Source organism: Lepidothrix coronata, unplaced genomic scaffold (assembly GCF_001604755.1).
Source record: "Lepidothrix coronata isolate B3197 unplaced genomic scaffold, Lepidothrix_coronata-1.0 Scaffold63, whole genome shotgun sequence".
Lineage (NCBI taxonomy): Eukaryota > Metazoa > Chordata > Aves > Passeriformes > Pipridae > Lepidothrix > Lepidothrix coronata.
Genome location: NW_016690243.1, coordinates 5,082,114 through 5,100,878, shown reverse-complemented (window position 1 = coordinate 5,100,878; position 18,765 = coordinate 5,082,114). Strand labels below are relative to the sequence as shown.

The following is an 18,765-nucleotide window of genomic DNA, read 5'->3' as shown; positions in this document are numbered from 1 at the left end:
TGCATTGATCTTCCCCTGGGGACTCCCAAAAAGGCAAAACCTGCACATTCCCTCCCCTTGGGTTTCCTATGGTGACGGCTGCTTATTGGTAACATGCAGGCAACATGTAATTGCTACTGGCAAGACTAGAGCTGAGGGACTTGGAGACGACATCGGCACCACTGTTGCTGCTTCAAAGTGCCAGTGATTCCCTTTCTGACATGGTCTCCTTTTTGCTCTTCATTTAGATAAAAAAAAAAAACAAACTAAAAAAAACCAAAACTAAAAAACAAACAAACAAACAAACAAAAAAACCCCCAAAAAAACCAAACAAAAAAACCCCAACAACAACAACAACAAAAAAACAAACAAAAAAAAAACAACAAAAAAACCCGCACAAACTCTCAACTAAGGTAGACAGAGTGGTAATAAGACTGTGTTATAAATGTGTTGGCGAAACTAAGGAGATAAAATAGAAAAAACCCTGTGTCTGAAGCTGCAGCAAATGTAATCTCAAAATGTTTCCAAAAGTAATTTTTTTCCCTATTCATTTGTTCTTGGCTGTCTCTGTTGTTTACTCTGCTGTTCTGTGATCTTTAGCAATAACAGTTCAATTTAAACTCTGAGCAGAAAGGACTCTGTCTTCTCACCTTTCTGTATGGCTCAAAGGTAGCATTACAGCTTTGCCCTTTCTAGATGAGGAATATGTTGATCTGGTTTCAGCTCATTAACTCCCTAAGGAATCTCTTCCAGCTTAGCTGTCTGCAAGGCTGGAATTGCCCATACTTCAGGATGAGGGCTTTTTTCCTCTTTGAATTTCTGAACGGGTGTCCCAAAAGGCACAGACACTACAAGGCAACCCGGGAAGCTGCAGGGTGTACTTCACTGGAAATTAGCATCCTCTCTTAGGGTAATGAAATTTTGTGTGTTGCATTTGGCGCTCTGGGATTCATAAAGGTTATCAGTCAGGCATTTATAATAAAAGTTCTTCCAGCTTTTCCTGGCATGCATAGGGAAGATGGGAGTGTTATCGTTCTGACATTTCTGTCAGAAGTGGTATTTGAACCACTGGATGATTCTGACAAATGCCACTGCTGTCATCTGCTGCTCAGTTTTAATTATATCTGACTGAGTCTTTCAATGGCAGCAAGCAGAAAACTTAATTAGTTAGTTTAAAGGCTGATCTTCAGAGTTTGAAGAATCCAAACAGCTTTGCAGCATTTCTGTATAGAGACTGCCATTTTCAGTCTGACAATACAAGTCAAAAGAATTAATGGTGCCACTCATAGGAAGAAAAAACAGAGAAAAACTTACAAGAATATACAAACACCACCATTTTCGTACCTAACATGTCAGCGAGACAACCTCGTGTCTAAGAAATTGCTGCGCTGGCTCGCAGGTGGGTTTCAGACAAATGGTAGCAGAATGCAGGCAAAAGATTGGGTGTTCATGGGAACACAGTAAATGAACATCTGTTACCTTAAACAGAATGTATACATTTATTCTGCAGCAGACTGCAAGCACTGCACTATTTGGGAAGACTGAAAGGCTGGCACTTTCTCACACACCAATGCACTGTTCAAACAAGCTGCTCAAAAGAAAATTGCAGTAACAATTTATATTACCTCTGTGTTTGCTTTCACACTGTTAATATGATTATATTTCTCCACTATATCCTGGAAAAACAAGCATTAGTAAGATGCAATGTCAAACTGCTAATATGATGCAATTAGAAGTTAACATTACATTCACATACTGGTTGCAGGTTGCCTGTAGGGAAAAATCAACTGAAAATACATTGGGTTTTTTTCAGAAATCCCAGGGTTGTGAGTTTGGGCAGCTTCATGGTGATGTGGACTGGAAGATGGGCTTTCCTTGTTAGTGATGTCATATCCTCTGGAACAGTGCTGCTGGCGTCCTTTAGGATATTGCTGAATTTCATAATTTTCAAGGAATGGGCTGGTTTTCCTACATAAAATGTGCCAAGAACTCCATGTGAGCTGCAGTCAGGAGGCAAACCACTTGATGACACACAGCCCACAGGATTGATCAGCTCTCATTGTCTTTCCCTGCATTCGAAAGGTTTATGTTCGTAACTTATCATTGACCACAGAATTACAGAATCACTGAGGTTGGAAGGCACCTCTGGACATCTCCTCATCCAACATTCTGCTCAAAGCAGGTCCAGTTGAGTAGGTTGCTCAGGGATGCATGTGTTCAATCAGCTTTTGAATATCTCCAAGGCTGGAGACTTTCCAACCTCTCTGGACAACCTGTACCACTGTTTGACTATGCACGTCAAAACCAGGCTTTTTCTGTTTAATCAGATTTTTCTATATTTCAGTTTTTGGTCACTGCCTGTTATTCTGTTGCTGAGCCCCACTGAGAGGGACTGACTCCATCCTCTTTCTTCCCTTGTCAGGTATTTATACACATTTATTAGTTCCCCCTAAGTCTCCTCTTCCCAGGTTGAATTGACACAGCTGTCTCAGCCTCTCTTATGACAGGTGCTCTAGTCCCTTCATCATGTTTATGGTCCTTCACTAGACCTAGTCTGGTATGTCCATGTCTTGTGTGGGGGAACCCAGGACTGGACACAGCACTCTCCACTGATGTGGTCAGGGCACATTTCTGGCTCATGTTCAACTTAGTGTCCACCAGGAAAACTAGGTGCTTTTCAGCAAAGCTGTTGTCCAGACAGGTGGCCTCTAGTGTACACTGGTGCATAGGTTTATTCCTTCCCAGTCACAAGGCTTGGCATTTCCCTTTGCTAACATTCAGGAGATACCTGTTGGCCCATTCCTCCAGCCTGTCCAGGTCCCTCTGGATGGCAGCACAACTAGCTGGTGTATCAGCAACTCCTCTCAGTTTTGTATAATTTTAAACTTGCTGAGGGTGCACTCTGCCACACTGGCCAGGTCATGAATGAAGAGGTTAAACAGAGGATGGGGGGAAAAACTGGCTAAGGAAATTTTATGGCTTCTATCACTGTATTCTCAGACAGTCACAAATCTAGTTGAGGTCTCCCTGCCTGGATGCTGACTATGCTGCTATGTTGAATCACAATCTACTGGACCTAAAGAGGTCCATGAACACACGTATGTGTACGACTGGATGATAAAAAATGTGCAGTCAGCTTCGCTAGTCTTCCTCTTCAAGTAGAGGGGACTTGTCTCTCTTCTGCACTATCATTGCGCTAATGAAAATATTCTCCCACTGTGAGGGCAGCCTCTTCTCTCCTCTTTCATGGATTATTGTGTCCTTGGTGTTTTGCCCATGAAGGTGAGTATAAATAAATAGAATAACATACCTTCCTGTAACATTGTAGGGGAGTTTAGTTAAAGAAACTCATTTTGCCTTGGATAGTACTTTTGCTAGTGGCCATAAAGCAGTGCATTTATAGGATATGTGATATGTTTTGTGTATCTTGGACATTTTATATCTTAACATTTTCTAGGACATACACAATAAGCGAGCTCGCTTTTTACTTTCCATCAGTGGTTGAAAAGTAAGATTACACTACTGTTAGGTTTTTCCCTTGAGTATATTTCAGAAGGTAGAAAGTACAAAGGCCAACTTTGTGGCAGAGGATACAAGAAATCACCTTCTTTATGCTTAAGGGCTGGAATTACTGCTTCCCTCCTCCAGTTGAGAAACAGTGCACCATGTTTACTCTTCAGCATCACTGTGAGGGAAAGAGGCCATCCCAGCAGCCACTACTCCTCCTCATCCATGTACCTCCTTCTTACTCCTTATGCCCTGATCTTAGCCATTCTTGGAGGGAAGAAAACACACCTCATCCTGGGGTGCATCAAGCACAGCATCACCATCTGGTCAAATGAGGTGATTATTATGCTGTATTCAGCATTGTTGTGGCCTCACCTAGAGTGCTGTGTGCAGTTCTGGGCTCCACAATTCAAGAAAAATGTGAAGGTACTCAAATGTGTCCAAAGGAGAGCAACAAAGCTGATGAGAGGGCTGGAAGGAATGTGCAATTACACACCCACCCCACCCCAAACACACACACCTGTGTGTTCACACACACACACAGCTCTTCAGGAAAGGAAATCCAGCCCTTTTGTAAATTTCCAGTTCTTTCTTTCATAACGTTTTCTGAAATGTCTCAAGAGGAGATGACAGGCTCTTACCAGATAATTTAGTAATGAGGTCTACAAGTCACTTTTGACTTATTATTTAGAGCATTTAGATATCAGTGGAGGAGCATTAAATTTCAAAAATAATTTAAGCTTTTCTGATCACTTTTATACTGCTAATCCTTAGAGTTCTTCCAAGATATGAAGAAAACAACAGAACTTTCAAATGAACTGTATATTCAAGATAGGTTTTTCAGTTTTTAATGACAAATGCAGGAAACTCCTCATTGAACTCACAGATTGTCCTTGGACAAGATTTACAACAACTCAGGGCCTCACAAGCTTTGGTGTTTGTTTTTTTTCATAAACCTCCCACTAGTCAAGCAGCAGCATCCTCTCTCAAGGAAGCAGAACTGGAACTCATTGAGATTAACCATGATAAATCCATATCTTATAGTGGATCAAGGTTTCCAGAGGAGCTGGGGAGCGAAATAGCCACATGGTCCAAGTGCCTTGCTGAGGCTCCCAGGATGTAGTGAGTCATCTTTCCTTCTAAAAACATTCAAGTAAGTAAATGTCAGTATACTCTTTCTGTAAAAGCATCTTACAGTCCTGTCCCTTTGCTTGATGATGGCTGCAGTGTTTGTCTGTGTAGACTCAGCCTTTTGGCTGAGCTGTCACTCTCCATCATCCAGCTAACACAGTTATTTCTGTATTATAGACTCATTATTTGACACTGAAGATATCTGGTTAATATATTAGCCAAAGGGATACTGAGAATAATACGCCACCTTTAGCAGGGAATATTGGATGCTTTTGTCTTTGAAAAGTCCCACTGGTCTGTCCTTTGCGAATAGTTGTAAATTGGTTACTGGAACTAAATGCCACTTTTTGTCCAATTCTTTCTTGATTTTACCCAGGAGGTACATAGCAACACTTGATTAAATTGCTTGGTGCTGCTCTCTGTCTAAAAAAAGACACACGAGATCAGCACATGCATTTAGGATATGTTAAAAAGAGGTGAAAAAAGAGCTTTTCATACACAGTTACCTCTTGTCTATCCTTTTTCTGAAAGGCATTAACATACTTTAAGTCAGAGTTTTTTTACTCTCCTAAAGCTATGTAAAAGTTAGAGGTCCAGCCTAAATTAGCTGGACAAATGTCCTCCACAGGACATCTTCCCTAAAGAGGGAAATTCACTGTCTTTTGGAGGTTTCTCCTCTCCATTTCTGGAGCTAACTTAAACTCTTAACATAGATGGCTAATTTAACTACTATCCCAATTTTGAGGTCATTACAGTTAGGTGAGGTGACGCCCACCAAAGCCTGCAAAAGCTTTCAATAATTTTCTCCCTTTAGGAAAAACCTTTTAATTTTGCAGGCCAGGCAAATTCTTAGGAGCGTCTTGGCTTTAGAGAATTCAAAGATTATGATAGTGCAAAAGTAAGACAAAAGAAAAGAGTAACTCTGGTTTCTTTTAGAAATTTTATCTCATTCCAAAACCTCCCAGTAAGCACACCCTTGTCTGGGAGAGGAAGCCACTTTGGATTCACTTCCATTCCTCAGATAATGAGAATGCAAAAACTGCAGTGGACATTATTTCTTTTCACACGAGCAAAAAGGGTGAGGCATTCAAATTTGCACTGAAAATTGAGATGAGGTAAAAGATTAGACATTCTGTAAATATAAACCCTTTAAAATAAAACTATAAAATTATACAGATGACATAGAAGTATAAAAATTGTTACTGACATGAATAATTCACTAACTATTGAATGGTATAAGTCACTAACTAATGTGTATTACGTGCCATTTAATAGTGGATGTATCTGAAGAAATATGGAAATTGGAATACTTTAATAACTTTCTATATGAAAGATGATGAGACTGCCTAAATGATTAAGAGGAAGATATGTTATAATGAACTAAAGCCACTCGAGTGTAAGGTAATTTTAATTCAAATCTCCATCTGCTTATGTATAATTAAGACTCATTTAACAAGTTAATGCCTAACAGTGAGAACTGATAAGTTTGGTATTAAAGAGCTCAAGAGAAGTAAATTAAACTGTCGAGTTTGAGAAGCTTTCATTTGAATGCCCTGTACCTAACCAAAACACAATCTTCCAGGTGCATTTCTTTACCCTGTCTATGCAGCTAAGTCCCAGACTTGGGGAGAAAAAAGGAGGTGAAAAAACAGAATATCTTTGTTATATTTTTGTTTTAGATATTATGTCAAGTCAGGAGTTTGACAGCATCTTTGCTGACATGAATATTTATACTGTTCAACCTGCTCTCTATATAGTGTCTATACACCATTAAGAAGACACTTTGCATTCCATCAAAAATATTTATACATTGCAGAGATTGCAAGTGGGGTGAAATAACCTATGAAAATAAGAGGATTGCCTTTGAAGTGCAAAGAAAGTAATATTTTCTTCAGTAGTAAATTTTATGTGTTATTCACCTGCTTAACTTTCTATTTCAGTCATTCTCCAAATATCTTTCCTGCAAGGTCCAGTAGTCAAAACACTGGCTTCAACCTTTTCATCTTTCATCATGCAATTTTAATTTTCTTCTTTTGGCTTCTTATCCACTGTCAAGATGAGAGTCTCCTGTATTCACTTCATACTTAAAATTCTCTGTGCTCTCAATTTTTTGTCACTGGAGTCAGACATCAGCTTTGATTTGCTCCTAGTGCTCAGGAATAAGTTAAACACTTACTTATTGAAATGTATTGGAAGAACAAATACCACAGTGTGTCCAATGCCTATTGCAGTGCACACGTTTCAAAGTGAAGTAAGACAGACAAACAAAGCTATGAGGTTTTATGACCAAGACCCGATCTCAATAAATGACCAACACAGACATTACACTAATTGAAGCTTACTGTTTTGTTCCTAGGCCAAAACAGACTTTCTTAATCTGCTCTAGCATCAGTCTAAGAGCAGAAAAATAAAAGACTGAAGCTTTTAAAATGCACAAAACCCATGCCTTACTTCTCAAATTGAGTTTTGGACAATGGAGGTCCTTAAAATTCAATTTGTGTATACATACGCAGATTAACACAATTTACTGCTTGTAGAAAGTCTCTTCATTATAAAAGCATTTGGGTTAATATGCATTTTGCCTGTTATTGTGGGTCTCATAAACAAGGGAACACATGTTTTAAAAAGCCTTCCTCCAAGGTTTAAAAATGCCCTCTGTGCAGAGGGTATTTGAAGCACTTCTGCAGAATGAGCTTCAAGTGGCATAGGAAATGTGTCAAATGAACCAAATCACCTAAAACTGAGACAAAAACTTACAGTCATACAAAGCTTTCCATTTGTCTTGATAAGCTGATCTCTGAGAAAAAAAAAAATCTGTCTTTTTTTAGTTTAAAGCCCCCTTCAATATTTATTACCTTTCAAGTTCAGAAAAGTCTTGCTTCTAAAAGAAAGAAGGAAGGAAGGAAGGAAGGAAGGAAGGAAGGAAGGAAGGAAGGAAGGAGGGAGACTTAAAAGTGCAATGGAAGCTGAACTAGTCTGGAGGGGGAGGAGGCCTGCATATTTTCTGTGAAACATTGCTGATGGCCTTTCCCTGGTACCTGAGTGTATCCCAGAATGCATCCTAACCTCCTAGATGACACTGCCACTTCTGGATTTTTGTATGTCAGGACATCTTTGTTTTGGGACATATTTGTATATTTACTGAAGAAAGAAGCTTTCAGCAGGGAATATCGGCATGAGATGGACTAATTAGTAAGGATTCTGTCACTCCCCATGGTCTAGTGACTGCGGAAAACAGCACATACGTCTGGATGTAACTCAACTCTCAGTTTTACTTAGCATTTCATATCAGTTGTCAACAGTTGAGCCTGTAGCTCAGCCCCACTACCCACAGCTGTCACAACCAGGATAGTATATGAGATAATCCCTTCTTCCTTTGAAAAAGGATTTGAGTTACTTCATTTTTAAAAAAAAAAAAAAAAGAAAAAAGGGTATTTCTAAATATCTGCCTAACATCGCTCACTGGACAAACACTTTTTGTTTGTCAAGTAGTCTTCTCCATCCAAGCAATCTTTACAACAGAAGTATTGCACTTCTTAACCTCACAGGTATCAAGGTTTTGAACAACTACACAAATGAAAATTTTCCCTGCCTCAGAACCAGACGAGATGGGCAACAGAAGTCAAGATCCTTAATTGCCAGGAGCAGAAAAAGCTGCACATAGCTGAAGGTTCTCACAGTGAGAGGTGAATTCTTTTCACAGAAGGACAGAAACCTGCTTGCTCCCAAGAAGGGTTCAGGGATTATATTTGAGCTGGCTGCCTTGTCAGGTGCATCCCAAATCCCAGGTTGCACCTCAGAGGCATCATCCAAAGCCAGTTGTCCATGTAGTAGCTGACATTAGGACAAGATTTATGACATCTGAAAACCTGGGCAAAATCTATACATAATGCAGCTATCTGCAACTAAAAATTGGAGCAAAGTGCTTAGCCTTACAAATGCAGCAACTGCCATACAAGCAAGCAGAATGTTCTTTAAAGAAACACACTTCAGAGCAAAGGCATTTAAAGAAAAAAACTTGCCTATGATCCCTCTGCAACATCCTTTCTTCTCCTCTAGGCAGTAGCCAACACACCTCTCTGAGAGTAACACCACCAGGTTTCTGACAGCTGCTCTGTTTTGCTGTAGCCAAATGACAGTCCCCATCACATTAATTTTAACTACATTCCTGAAGAGTATATAATACTTTGAAAAAGCAGTGGGTCCATAAAATGGATATTAAGAGAACACTTAGCCCATACATCTTTGTGATTAGCAGCTTAAAGGTTAAAAACCCAAATAAAACAAAACCTGGAGCAATTCCAGCCCTGAGTCAGGCAGTATTTTATCACAAAAGCCATGTCATACACCAAGGATCCTGTTCTGTAATTTGTACCAAGAAATGTGCGTTAGAAATGAACATTAGTTAAACAAAAACAAAAGAAAAAAGTTAAACATCATTATATTAATGAATAATCAAATCCCCATGAGTTCAGAAAGTGTAATGTAAAGTTGCTGTATCATCACTTCTGAGGTCCTTGTGCCCTCTCAAAAGGCAATGTATCAAGCACAAACTAGATTTTACCTCTGGTTGCTCTTGTTCAGTTCAGATTGTGTTACCAATTTCTTTTCAAAAAAACAATCTGATGCAGTAGGTTTAGTTTGTTGCCATGATCATACAAAAAATACCATTTTCCCTTTAAGGATACTTATATTGGACAGGAAGATTCAGGGATCCCACTGATTTTAACCTTATTTGTGGTGAGCAATGCTTCTCAATCAGCTGGCAATACAGTTGTCAAGTACACAAGCCTTTTTACAAGGCTATTTTGTTGGCTTCACAGGAAAAATTACCTCCCACTGGTCTCAGCTGGGTACCAGTGTTGGGGGAAGGATGAGTGGAACATTAACACCTTTCCCAGCAATTCTGTGGCCATGGTAACAAACCTATGCAGCTCCTCTTCCGGACTTTTGCTCTTTATCCCTGCTAAGCAAGATCTGGTCTTGTTCCAGTTGGAAAGAATTTTTATTTTTATATTCATGTTACTTCATATGGGAAAAAAATTGTTCTCACAACAAATGAGTCTTTAAAGGTTTATCACAACATGAAATGTATTTTGTTCCTTCTCTTTTAATTTGCTTTGGTGCTAAAATGTTATGTTCCTCAGTAAAAATGATGACATTTGGAAAAAAAGTATATGCAAGAATAAACTACATGTGGGATGTCAGCATTGTATTTCACTGATAAAGAACTGCTGGGATGAGAAAGCACAATGCTGAGTTCTGCCCGGCATAGAAACTAGCTGAGAGCAGCAAGCAGTAAAACACTCACCTGCCATTCAGCCCTACTGCATCACCATCCTGGGAGGCCTTGCAGCCCCAGTATGGGGTTGAAAGTTTATTTTCCTGCTAGCAGGAATGATTGAGACATTTCACCAGGGAAAAACCCAACACTTCTTGTCCCAAAAACTGCTCAGGAAAAAAAGGAAAATGACATTAAGTAAGTGTAGTTAAGAAAACAGGAGAGAAAACCATGGACTGCTGGAAACCCCCCAGACTAAGGATTAGGCAGGGGTGTGCCTATTTCATCAGTGAAGGAAGGTGGCTAGGCTCTGGCAGACGTGTGCTGAGCTAGAAACCATGTCATGTGTGCCACCAACAGTATTACTGTATCACCTCTTGGTTTTGTCTTTGTGTCTCACTAGATTTTGACATATCTCCTCAGATTTGGACACATTTCAATTTACATTCTATTAATATACTATAAATAATGTTTATTTGTTTCTCTAATTATTATCTATTACTTGCCTCTCCTTCTCCCCTCCAGTTAGAGTCCCTACCACCACCCTCCAGTTAGGACTTTTCTCTAATTAGACATGGATTTTCCATGTTTTATTTCTCAGTGATGAAATAATATTACATTTTCTGAAGATTCATGTTGTTCTCTGAATTTGGGTGTCACATTAGTTTGAAAGGAGCTCTGCGCCATGATTTAATAATGGGAAGAAAAATAGTAAGTACTGTGTCTAAGGGAAAGGTGTAACAGTAGCCATTGTCTGGAGTTGATAGCAGCTGAACTGATTAGGAATGAGACCTGCTTTTGAGTGTGATCATTGGAATGCAAGGAGTGAAATGGCCAAACCTCTGTGCTTTGATATTTCCAGAAAATGAACGTGTACCTTTCTAGATGACTTAGGTTGGGCAAAGACAATTCCTTGGCTCAGCTGGAGAGGTGATCTGGTAAGAGTCCCTTGAAGCAATACTGCATCACCCTGTGATCCTTTCTGTCTTGGATTCCACACTTTTTCTAATTTAACAGGAAACAGATTAAGTATTCTTCATTGTGATCTGAACAGCTGTATGCTTAGTTAGGATTTAGCATGATGCTTCCCTAAGTCTAGTGGGGAGAATTTTCTGATTATCAAACTGTGAACTGTCAGTTGCATAATCTTTTTAAGCACTAGGAAAGCAGTGTTCTTATGGTATTTTCATGCCTGGAGAGGGAAAGACCACTGCCAATGCCAAGTGGTGCCAAAAATGGTAAGAAAACAAAAGAGTGATTTCCAGAATTATATTTTGGAAATACCATAATGAGCCTTTCTGCATCTTTAAGCATATATTTTAAAGCCTGATGCCAAGTGACTTCTGCACCTAATCCCGCTATAGAAAGCACCATCATCAGGAGCTGCTGTTAGTCAAGCACAGGGACAATAAAAACAGGGCTATTAGGCAAGGTCTTTGACCCCGCTGACTACCCAAGACTAGTCATTTCAGCTTGCTGTAACTCACTGGGTTGCCAGCAGCAGCAGCTCACAAGATGTCCCAGTGGCAGCTGAAGTGCCTCTGCTGCATGGAGAGACAGGGACATCAAGCACCAAGACAACAAGTTGTCGTTGCTCCTGAGCCCCAGCCAGCTCCCACTGGGACTCTTCTAAAAGACATGGATGTTCCTCAACAATAAAGCTATACTCTCAACTCATTTAGTTGCTTTTCATTCTTAACTTTTCTTAACTCATCTTCTATGAAAATGTCACTCCTAGTTTTTCTTGCACAAGATTTGGCTCAAAGTTAGGCATATGATGTGTTTATGTTTTGTATGTGTAGAACAAATAGCAAGCTCAGCCAGGGAAAGGACTCACGGTAGTTAAGTGACATCTTACAACACAGTAATATATCAAGGAATCATTCAGTCAACTAATAATAGCAGGTAAGGAAAAACCAGAAAGACTTGCTCAGTCCCTATGGGTTCTGCAAAATGAAAAGCTAATTCATAAGAAATAGCCTATGGAATTGTGTCCTGTGTTCTTGAAATCTCTATATGCTGTAAATACCATTCACAGTGAGATGACTCATACTTTAAATGCAAATACTCAATTTAAATCAAAGAACTCCTGACTTTTTTTTCCTTAAAGATAAGCAATAATTTATTTCTCTTTCATCTTCACAATTATCACAAACTGTCCAGATACATGACCAATGCCACTACATAACACAGGAGAATTGCCCACTTACACTTTACTTGGACAGATACAATTGCAATTTACAGATTAAATGTACTGTACAATGTGTAGTTGGAAAAATGTCAGTCTTATCTATATGATGGGATGTGGTATATGATTTATAAACAGATTCAATCTAAGATGTAAAACTTTAAAACTTGTTAAGCCAAGGATACAGTATAAAGCATTTTGTTTTGGTATTTCATTGTTACTAAAGTAGAAAAAGCAAAATTAGAGAAATAAATCCACATCTTAAGTTACAGGATACGTATTAGGTTAAGAAATTAATTGGCTTCTCCAGGTTTTTTTTTGCTTTGCTTTTTTTCCTCTTTTTTTTTTTTTTCCTACAAATGAATATATGAATATATTGCAGGATAAAGAAAGACTGCCAGATAAAGAAGGTACCATTATATGAAAAACAAATGAAAAATTACCAGGTAATTTTGCTTACAAAAAGATCAAACTATAAACAGTCACAAAATATATAAAAATGCCACATTGAACGAGGCAATTGTAGTCTACCTAAACTGGTAGTATACTCTCTGAAAGAAGTTGCGTTCATACAGTAGTTACTGATAAAAAGGCATTGCGCACTCTTGTGCCATCTGGGGATTTAGCACCGTGTGTCATCAGTTCTTGGATTGTCATCCAGTTGTCCAAGATTTTCTTGTTTCTCTTTTTCATCATCTTTTTGTGACTCAGTTCAATAATGTTGATTTCCTTTTTGCCCTCACTGCCACTCTGTGGACTTTCCTTAAGACACTCCAGCCTGCTCCTCATCATGAACTCCCGTCGCCTCCTCTGCTCCTTAGCTCGCACCAAGTGTTGCTTCCGCTCTTCTTTGCTCCAGTAGCGACCCATCTTCATCTCACTCATCGTATCATCATCTGTTGTCATCCCACTGCGCTCCTCTTTAATTTTTAAGGCACGTTCCTTCAGGATTCTGTCTCGAACTGGTCTCTTTGTGATGTACCTTGTCCCATCACTCCTTATTTTCACTTTCCATTCCATCTTGGGCTCTGCACACTTCTGTGAGTCTTTGCACATGCTCACCAGGCTGAGCTGGCTTTGGGCGTACTCCACAGCAGACTTCTGCTGGATCAGTTGCATATAGCTTTGATAATGCTTTGCATGAGCAGGTATATTCCCGTACCTGTAAGATGAACTATGATATGGAGACAAGTAGGGAATGTGCTCGTTGCCCTGCCTTTCCTGGTCTGTGAATTTGCTGCTTTCTGATGCCAGCACTGCATTCTCGACAGCACTGTTTTGCTCTGTAGGTTTGGTTTTGGCTGAGGCTGTCTCCCGGTTGCTTTGTCCTGAGGATGACTGATTAGCCACTATTGTGCTCCTCAGGTTTTTCCTATTGGTTATGCTAATCATCCTCTGGAGAGAGTTATCAGGGGATCGCTCCACTGTCAGCGGAGTGCTCCTGCAACTTTCAGCTGTGTTGTAGGCACTGGAGCTGTCCTTGTCAGACTTCTCAGGGTGCTCCATGATGTCATCCAGTTTGCCTCTTTGTACATCTATGCTGGTGTTATAATTCCTGAAACTTTCATCATGTAAAGCCCAAATGTCTCCGTACTGATCTCTCACCTTTTGGAGCTGGTGAGCTTGCATAATATTCTGGCATTCAAGTTCAATGTTCCTCAGTTCCTCGTTGAGTAGCTGCAGCTCATGCTCCACTCCATCTTGCTCTCTTCTGTTGCATTCTATCATGCTGCTTGAGTAATACAGATCATACTCTCCATGGTTTCGAATCTTGCACTTCAGTTCCAACAGCTGCCGAAACCTTTCACATTCCTCCTCTGGGTTTCCTATGAAATCAGATTCAATGTATTCCCCAGACACAAAGCTTTTATTGCACTGGAGCTCAACACTGCCTAACATATCCTGGCTGTGGCCCAGATCCCGTTTGCTCTGCAGGATAGTGGTGTTCTGCTCCTCAGGTGCATTTTCTTGCTCCGAGCTCTCATCATTACGGAGACTTTCATCTGTAGGTCCCACCCCGCTGTCCTTCTCGTGATTGTTGGATGATGAGGTTGCAGTGTCTGTAGTTCCATCTTCCTCTTCATGTTTCTTTGGCTAAAAAAATGAGCAAACCAAAATGATTATCAACTGCAGACCATATTACAGGAGGATATTTTCCAGATCTGTTTTGTCTAAACAGCTGGGCTCTGATTTAAGCTGAATTAAAGTAGATCACTAAGCAGCAGTCCTACTGCTCATAGCCTTTCAACGTTTCTGAGAGTCATACTGTGGTGTCCACACCAAGAAAAGTAGGTGAATTACAGTACTAGTGACATAGTTTTTGAAGTCCGGAAAGAAATATTTCCCCCTCTATCTAAGCCATTTCTTTGCAGTGCTTAAAGATAATAATCACCAGATGGTGTGCTGTTTTTGATTCTGGATTATGGTCATAGGCTGATGGAGCTGAAATCTTCTCAAACTTGGGAAAAAGCTTCAGTATTGGTATAAATTCAAACAAATAGAGCAAGCAGCCAATCAAACTTACGGTACTAGTACAACCTAAGAGGGTGCAAGAAGACTACTGGTTCTTTTTTTAATCAGTGAACTTCTTTTTAGCTCCATGAAGATGGGCAAGGTTGACCTTGCAAAGAGCTAGCTGCACCCTCCATGGCCCTCTCTCACACTTCTTGTATTCAGTCGCCTTTTCCTGAAGGAGTGTTGATTTTGAATTCTAGGATTTTGCTCAAATAAACCTCATTCCATTGCATCCCTGGAGAATACTTTTGTTCCATCTTTAGAGTTTATGTTGCTCAGAAATAAAACCAGTCTTTCACTATTAAGTATAGAACAACACTGAATGCTTTGCCATGGGTATAATGTCAAGCTCTTTGGCTTTTGATTCACACTCCACTCACTGTACCTCACCTGTTTATATTCTCAACCTATTTATATTCTCATAGAAAGTGAGATAATACCTCTCTGAAGAGACAGACACTTTATTTTTCAAACTAGATTAGCAAATAATCATACAGAGTGCAATTTATTGTACCTTATTGTACACAGTACCACCCAAACGCCATGTCTCTTTTAGAAGGTATAATTGCATAATTATGCATAATGATGGTTAGAATTGAGAGAGAAAAAGAGTACAGTGCACCAAGTGAAAGGAAACAAACTCAAAGAGGCTACTGTCATAATTCCCTTTTTATCTACTTTGACAGACAGTAAAACAGGATGAAAATGTCTCTCCTATCTCATCCTTTCTCCTCTCTTCATGTGCACCTCATGATCACCCACCCTTCATCTGGTTTTGCTTCTTCAACAGCTAGGAAAAAATAATGTCCTAGTGTCAGAAAACCAAAAATAGTCTCCACCCCCAATTCAATGTAAGAGTGGAATAAAACAAATATTGAAAGAAACACACCACCAGAAGAATTCAGTGTCTGTGAGAAACCAGTTAAAAATTTCTGAAAAGATGCTTTAGGACATCTAGGTTTAATTTCATATTTTAATAGTTTACCTCCTCCAGGTGAGTGGTGCTACATATGCTATTCTGGTTTCTTCTCTCACCTGCTTTGGAGCTGCTGCAGCTTAGATTGACCTCTCCTGCCCCCAGACCTCTCAGCAGAGAAGCAACTCCAGCCTGGGTCACCTACACTGCACCCCAGCCACTGCACTGTGCAATCCACATTTCTCACTGCTCTGGAAAATATTTAACTCCTGACAGGAAGGAGAACAGCTCCACCAGCCAATGGGACGGCAGTGCTGCAGAACAGTCAGGAATTTGGGTGCCTGTCCCAAACGCAGGGATTCACACTATCAAATGAGGATGGCGAGGATCTGCTCTCTGACCCTGAGGGTGAGTGACATAGCGCAATTTGCATCTGTATGATTAAAACTCCAAAGACGGTGGCTTATCCATAATGTGAATGTGTTAGCACAGTCACACAGCTTGCAGGAGCTGAGCTCCGTGATGTTTCCTCTAATGTTTCATGAATGGTGCTACACCATCAAAGCATATATTTGAGCACTTCCAAAAAAAACCACTTAATGAGGCTATTTGTATAGATGTTGGAAACAGAGTTTACAGTTCGGGCCCCTGCAATCAACACTTTCAGAATTAGTGGCTCTTGTTTTCCATACCAATTTTGTCAATAACTTAAACTTTGCTCCTTCAACTTCCACTTGATTTAGACTGATTGAAAGTATACACAGCCATCTAGTCAAGTTACCCTATCCAGAATTAATACACACACAAAAAAGATGTAAACAAAGCAAAACCGTTTTTTCAGTCTAACAGAAACCAGATGGGTGGAATTGATCTAATGAAATATAAGTGACTATAGTACAGGCATCTGAATGTCAGGTAGTCACTTTGGGTTCCCCTCCCAGAGGGCAAGAAACAAGTCCCTATACAATCAGATTCTTCTCAAACTTTAGCAGACATCCATATCAAATTAAATCTTTCCTTAGTATGTGGATACTTGCAGATAATTCCATTAAGAAAATGGAAAGTAATACGGATATTTATTGTAGTGCATGTTTGTGAGATACATTTTATTAAAGAATCCACCTTGACTCGAGTAAGGTAGTCTCAGGAATTTCTGTCCTGGACTTTTAATGCTTTCCTGAGTTCGTAAATATGTGTAGATTGAGCAGTCTTTTACAACATGGGATTATTTTAATTTTATTTTGAAAGTTAGCAAACCTAATTCCAGGTTAGAAAACAAAAAAAGTCCACAATTGTCAGTATGTTGCTTTTTCTGGTGTTATCTATTATCTATTCCACACAAAGTGTTTGTTTTCAAACATATATTGTCCACCTCTTCTACAATTACTCCTGTTTGAAATACCAAAAGGCTCCTTAGGCCTCATCTTTGCAGTGAGAACTCAGATAATGAGAACGGAAACCCAGTGGTGCGTACAATCAAGCAATAAATGAACCTCAAAAGATTCTGCATTTCAGCTTCAGCAAGCATTCATGCCTATAAAATGGCTAATCTTACAGGCATTCAGGCACTGTTCTATTCTCATTTTACAACTTATGATGTATATTGGGACTCAAAACCCAGATTGCTACTAAACTCTGAAGGCAGTAAGATTCAGTTGAAGGGTCTAACAAACATAGCTGCTAGTGCAATCTCTGCTCAGCCTCTGACAGCGAGAGGGAGACTGGCCATGGGGAGAGGAATCTCCAGTGTCAGGCTAACCACTCCAGCCACAAGGGAAGTTTGGAATTGATTTCACTGGTGCACTAAAAGGCCTCTCTAACAAAAAAAATTATTTTCCCCCAGATATTTTCACTTCATTTCAGCTTCGAATGAACTAGAATGATTTTTTTTAAATCCAATTCTTTCTCTTCTTAATAGGTTTTGATATATTCCATGATACCAATAAGAATTTCTGCATGGCAAATGTATGGTATTCTTCTGAAAATTATCTCTGCTGCACAATGAACCATGATGTTGTAAAGGGGAAGGAACACAATGAGTTATAAAAAATGGAGAATTACATCTTTCCGCAAGGTTTATTGAACTATTCCATACAGAGAAGATACAATTCTTGACTGAATTCTATAGAGTGGGTCAAAGACATGACTATATACTTGATTCTTCTATTACAAACTGTACCAGACTTTTCTGTGAAAGCTCACATTAAATATTAAAATGGCATTCTGTAAAACAGACTCATATTTGGAATAATATTCTGATATAGAGTGTATTCATTCCTTTAGCTCTAAGAGTCATGATGACAGATGATTATGACACCAGAGGACTAAGTTTTTGTTCACTAAAAACAAAGCTGGTCTCCGTGGCCATCTGGGGAGCTTGAAGATAGTCAGATTGGCCACTGGCAACTGCAATAAGAGCAGTTTCATAGCTCCAGTGGATTGTGTGATTCCCCTCAGGAAACTGCTAGATTCCCCAGCCTAACATGAAGTAAAGAACCAGTTTTCTGTCAAGTCACTATGTAGAGTCTAGAAAGGCAGCAGCTGTCACAAATTACTGACGCCCCATTACACACCAAGCTGTATTTGGTTGACTCAATTACTCATCAGAAGGGCAAAGCAACGTCTAGCTGTCCTAGAATTACTTCAAGCAACCCAATGTCAGATACTGGCAAGCACAAGTGACCATAATGTTTTTCAAGTGTAACACTCTTCTACAGTAATATAAAATCTCAAAAGGGGAAAAAAATATCCTTGGTAAAAGACCAAAATGGGAAATAAACAATATCAATAGGTTCTGTGAAACCACTTCACAGAAGACCACTGTTTAATAGTTAACACTATCCAAAACCCAAATTCAGTGAAAAAGCCAAAACTTGACAAGAACTTTGGAGTGGAACATCACAACTGTGAAGTGATTTCAGGGGTCCCAACATGTCACGTGAGGCCCTAGTAGAAGTTTGTAGATAGACTTGTTCAGGAATTTCTACCAGAAATGGGGGTTTTGTGAAAATGTCACCATGCAAACAAATTTTCTTTGCAAAGAACAAGTGTTCTTTCTGACAGGAAATCTTTTGCTATCCAAGATAAAATTTTGGTTAAAACAATAAAGAAGATGCCAAATATCAAAGTAGGTATCAGTGCAGCAGATTTGACCTGGGAAACCAAGGCTTGCATCACTGCCTGGAAAAGAGAGTCACAACTAAAAGGCTCCTATAAAACCTGTTGCAAGGCTCGCTTCACCTCTGACCC

The 18,765-nt window shown here is 39.6% G+C and overlaps 1 protein-coding gene across 3 annotated transcripts in view; it reads right to left on the bottom strand.

Moving 5' to 3' along the window:
• Positions 1-12,057: 12,057 nt before the first annotated feature.
• Positions 12,058-18,765, bottom strand: part of PDZRN4 (PDZ domain containing ring finger 4) — a 245,384-nt gene continuing 238,676 nt past the window's right edge. For all 3 annotated transcript variants that reach the window (XM_017817799.1, XM_017817801.1, XM_017817802.1), the window contains one exon: positions 12,058-14,180. In XM_017817799.1, the coding sequence (XP_017673288.1) occupies positions 12,654-14,180 (1,527 nt within the window). In that variant the 3' untranslated portion in view covers positions 12,058-12,653. The remainder of the gene's footprint in view (positions 14,181-18,765) is intronic.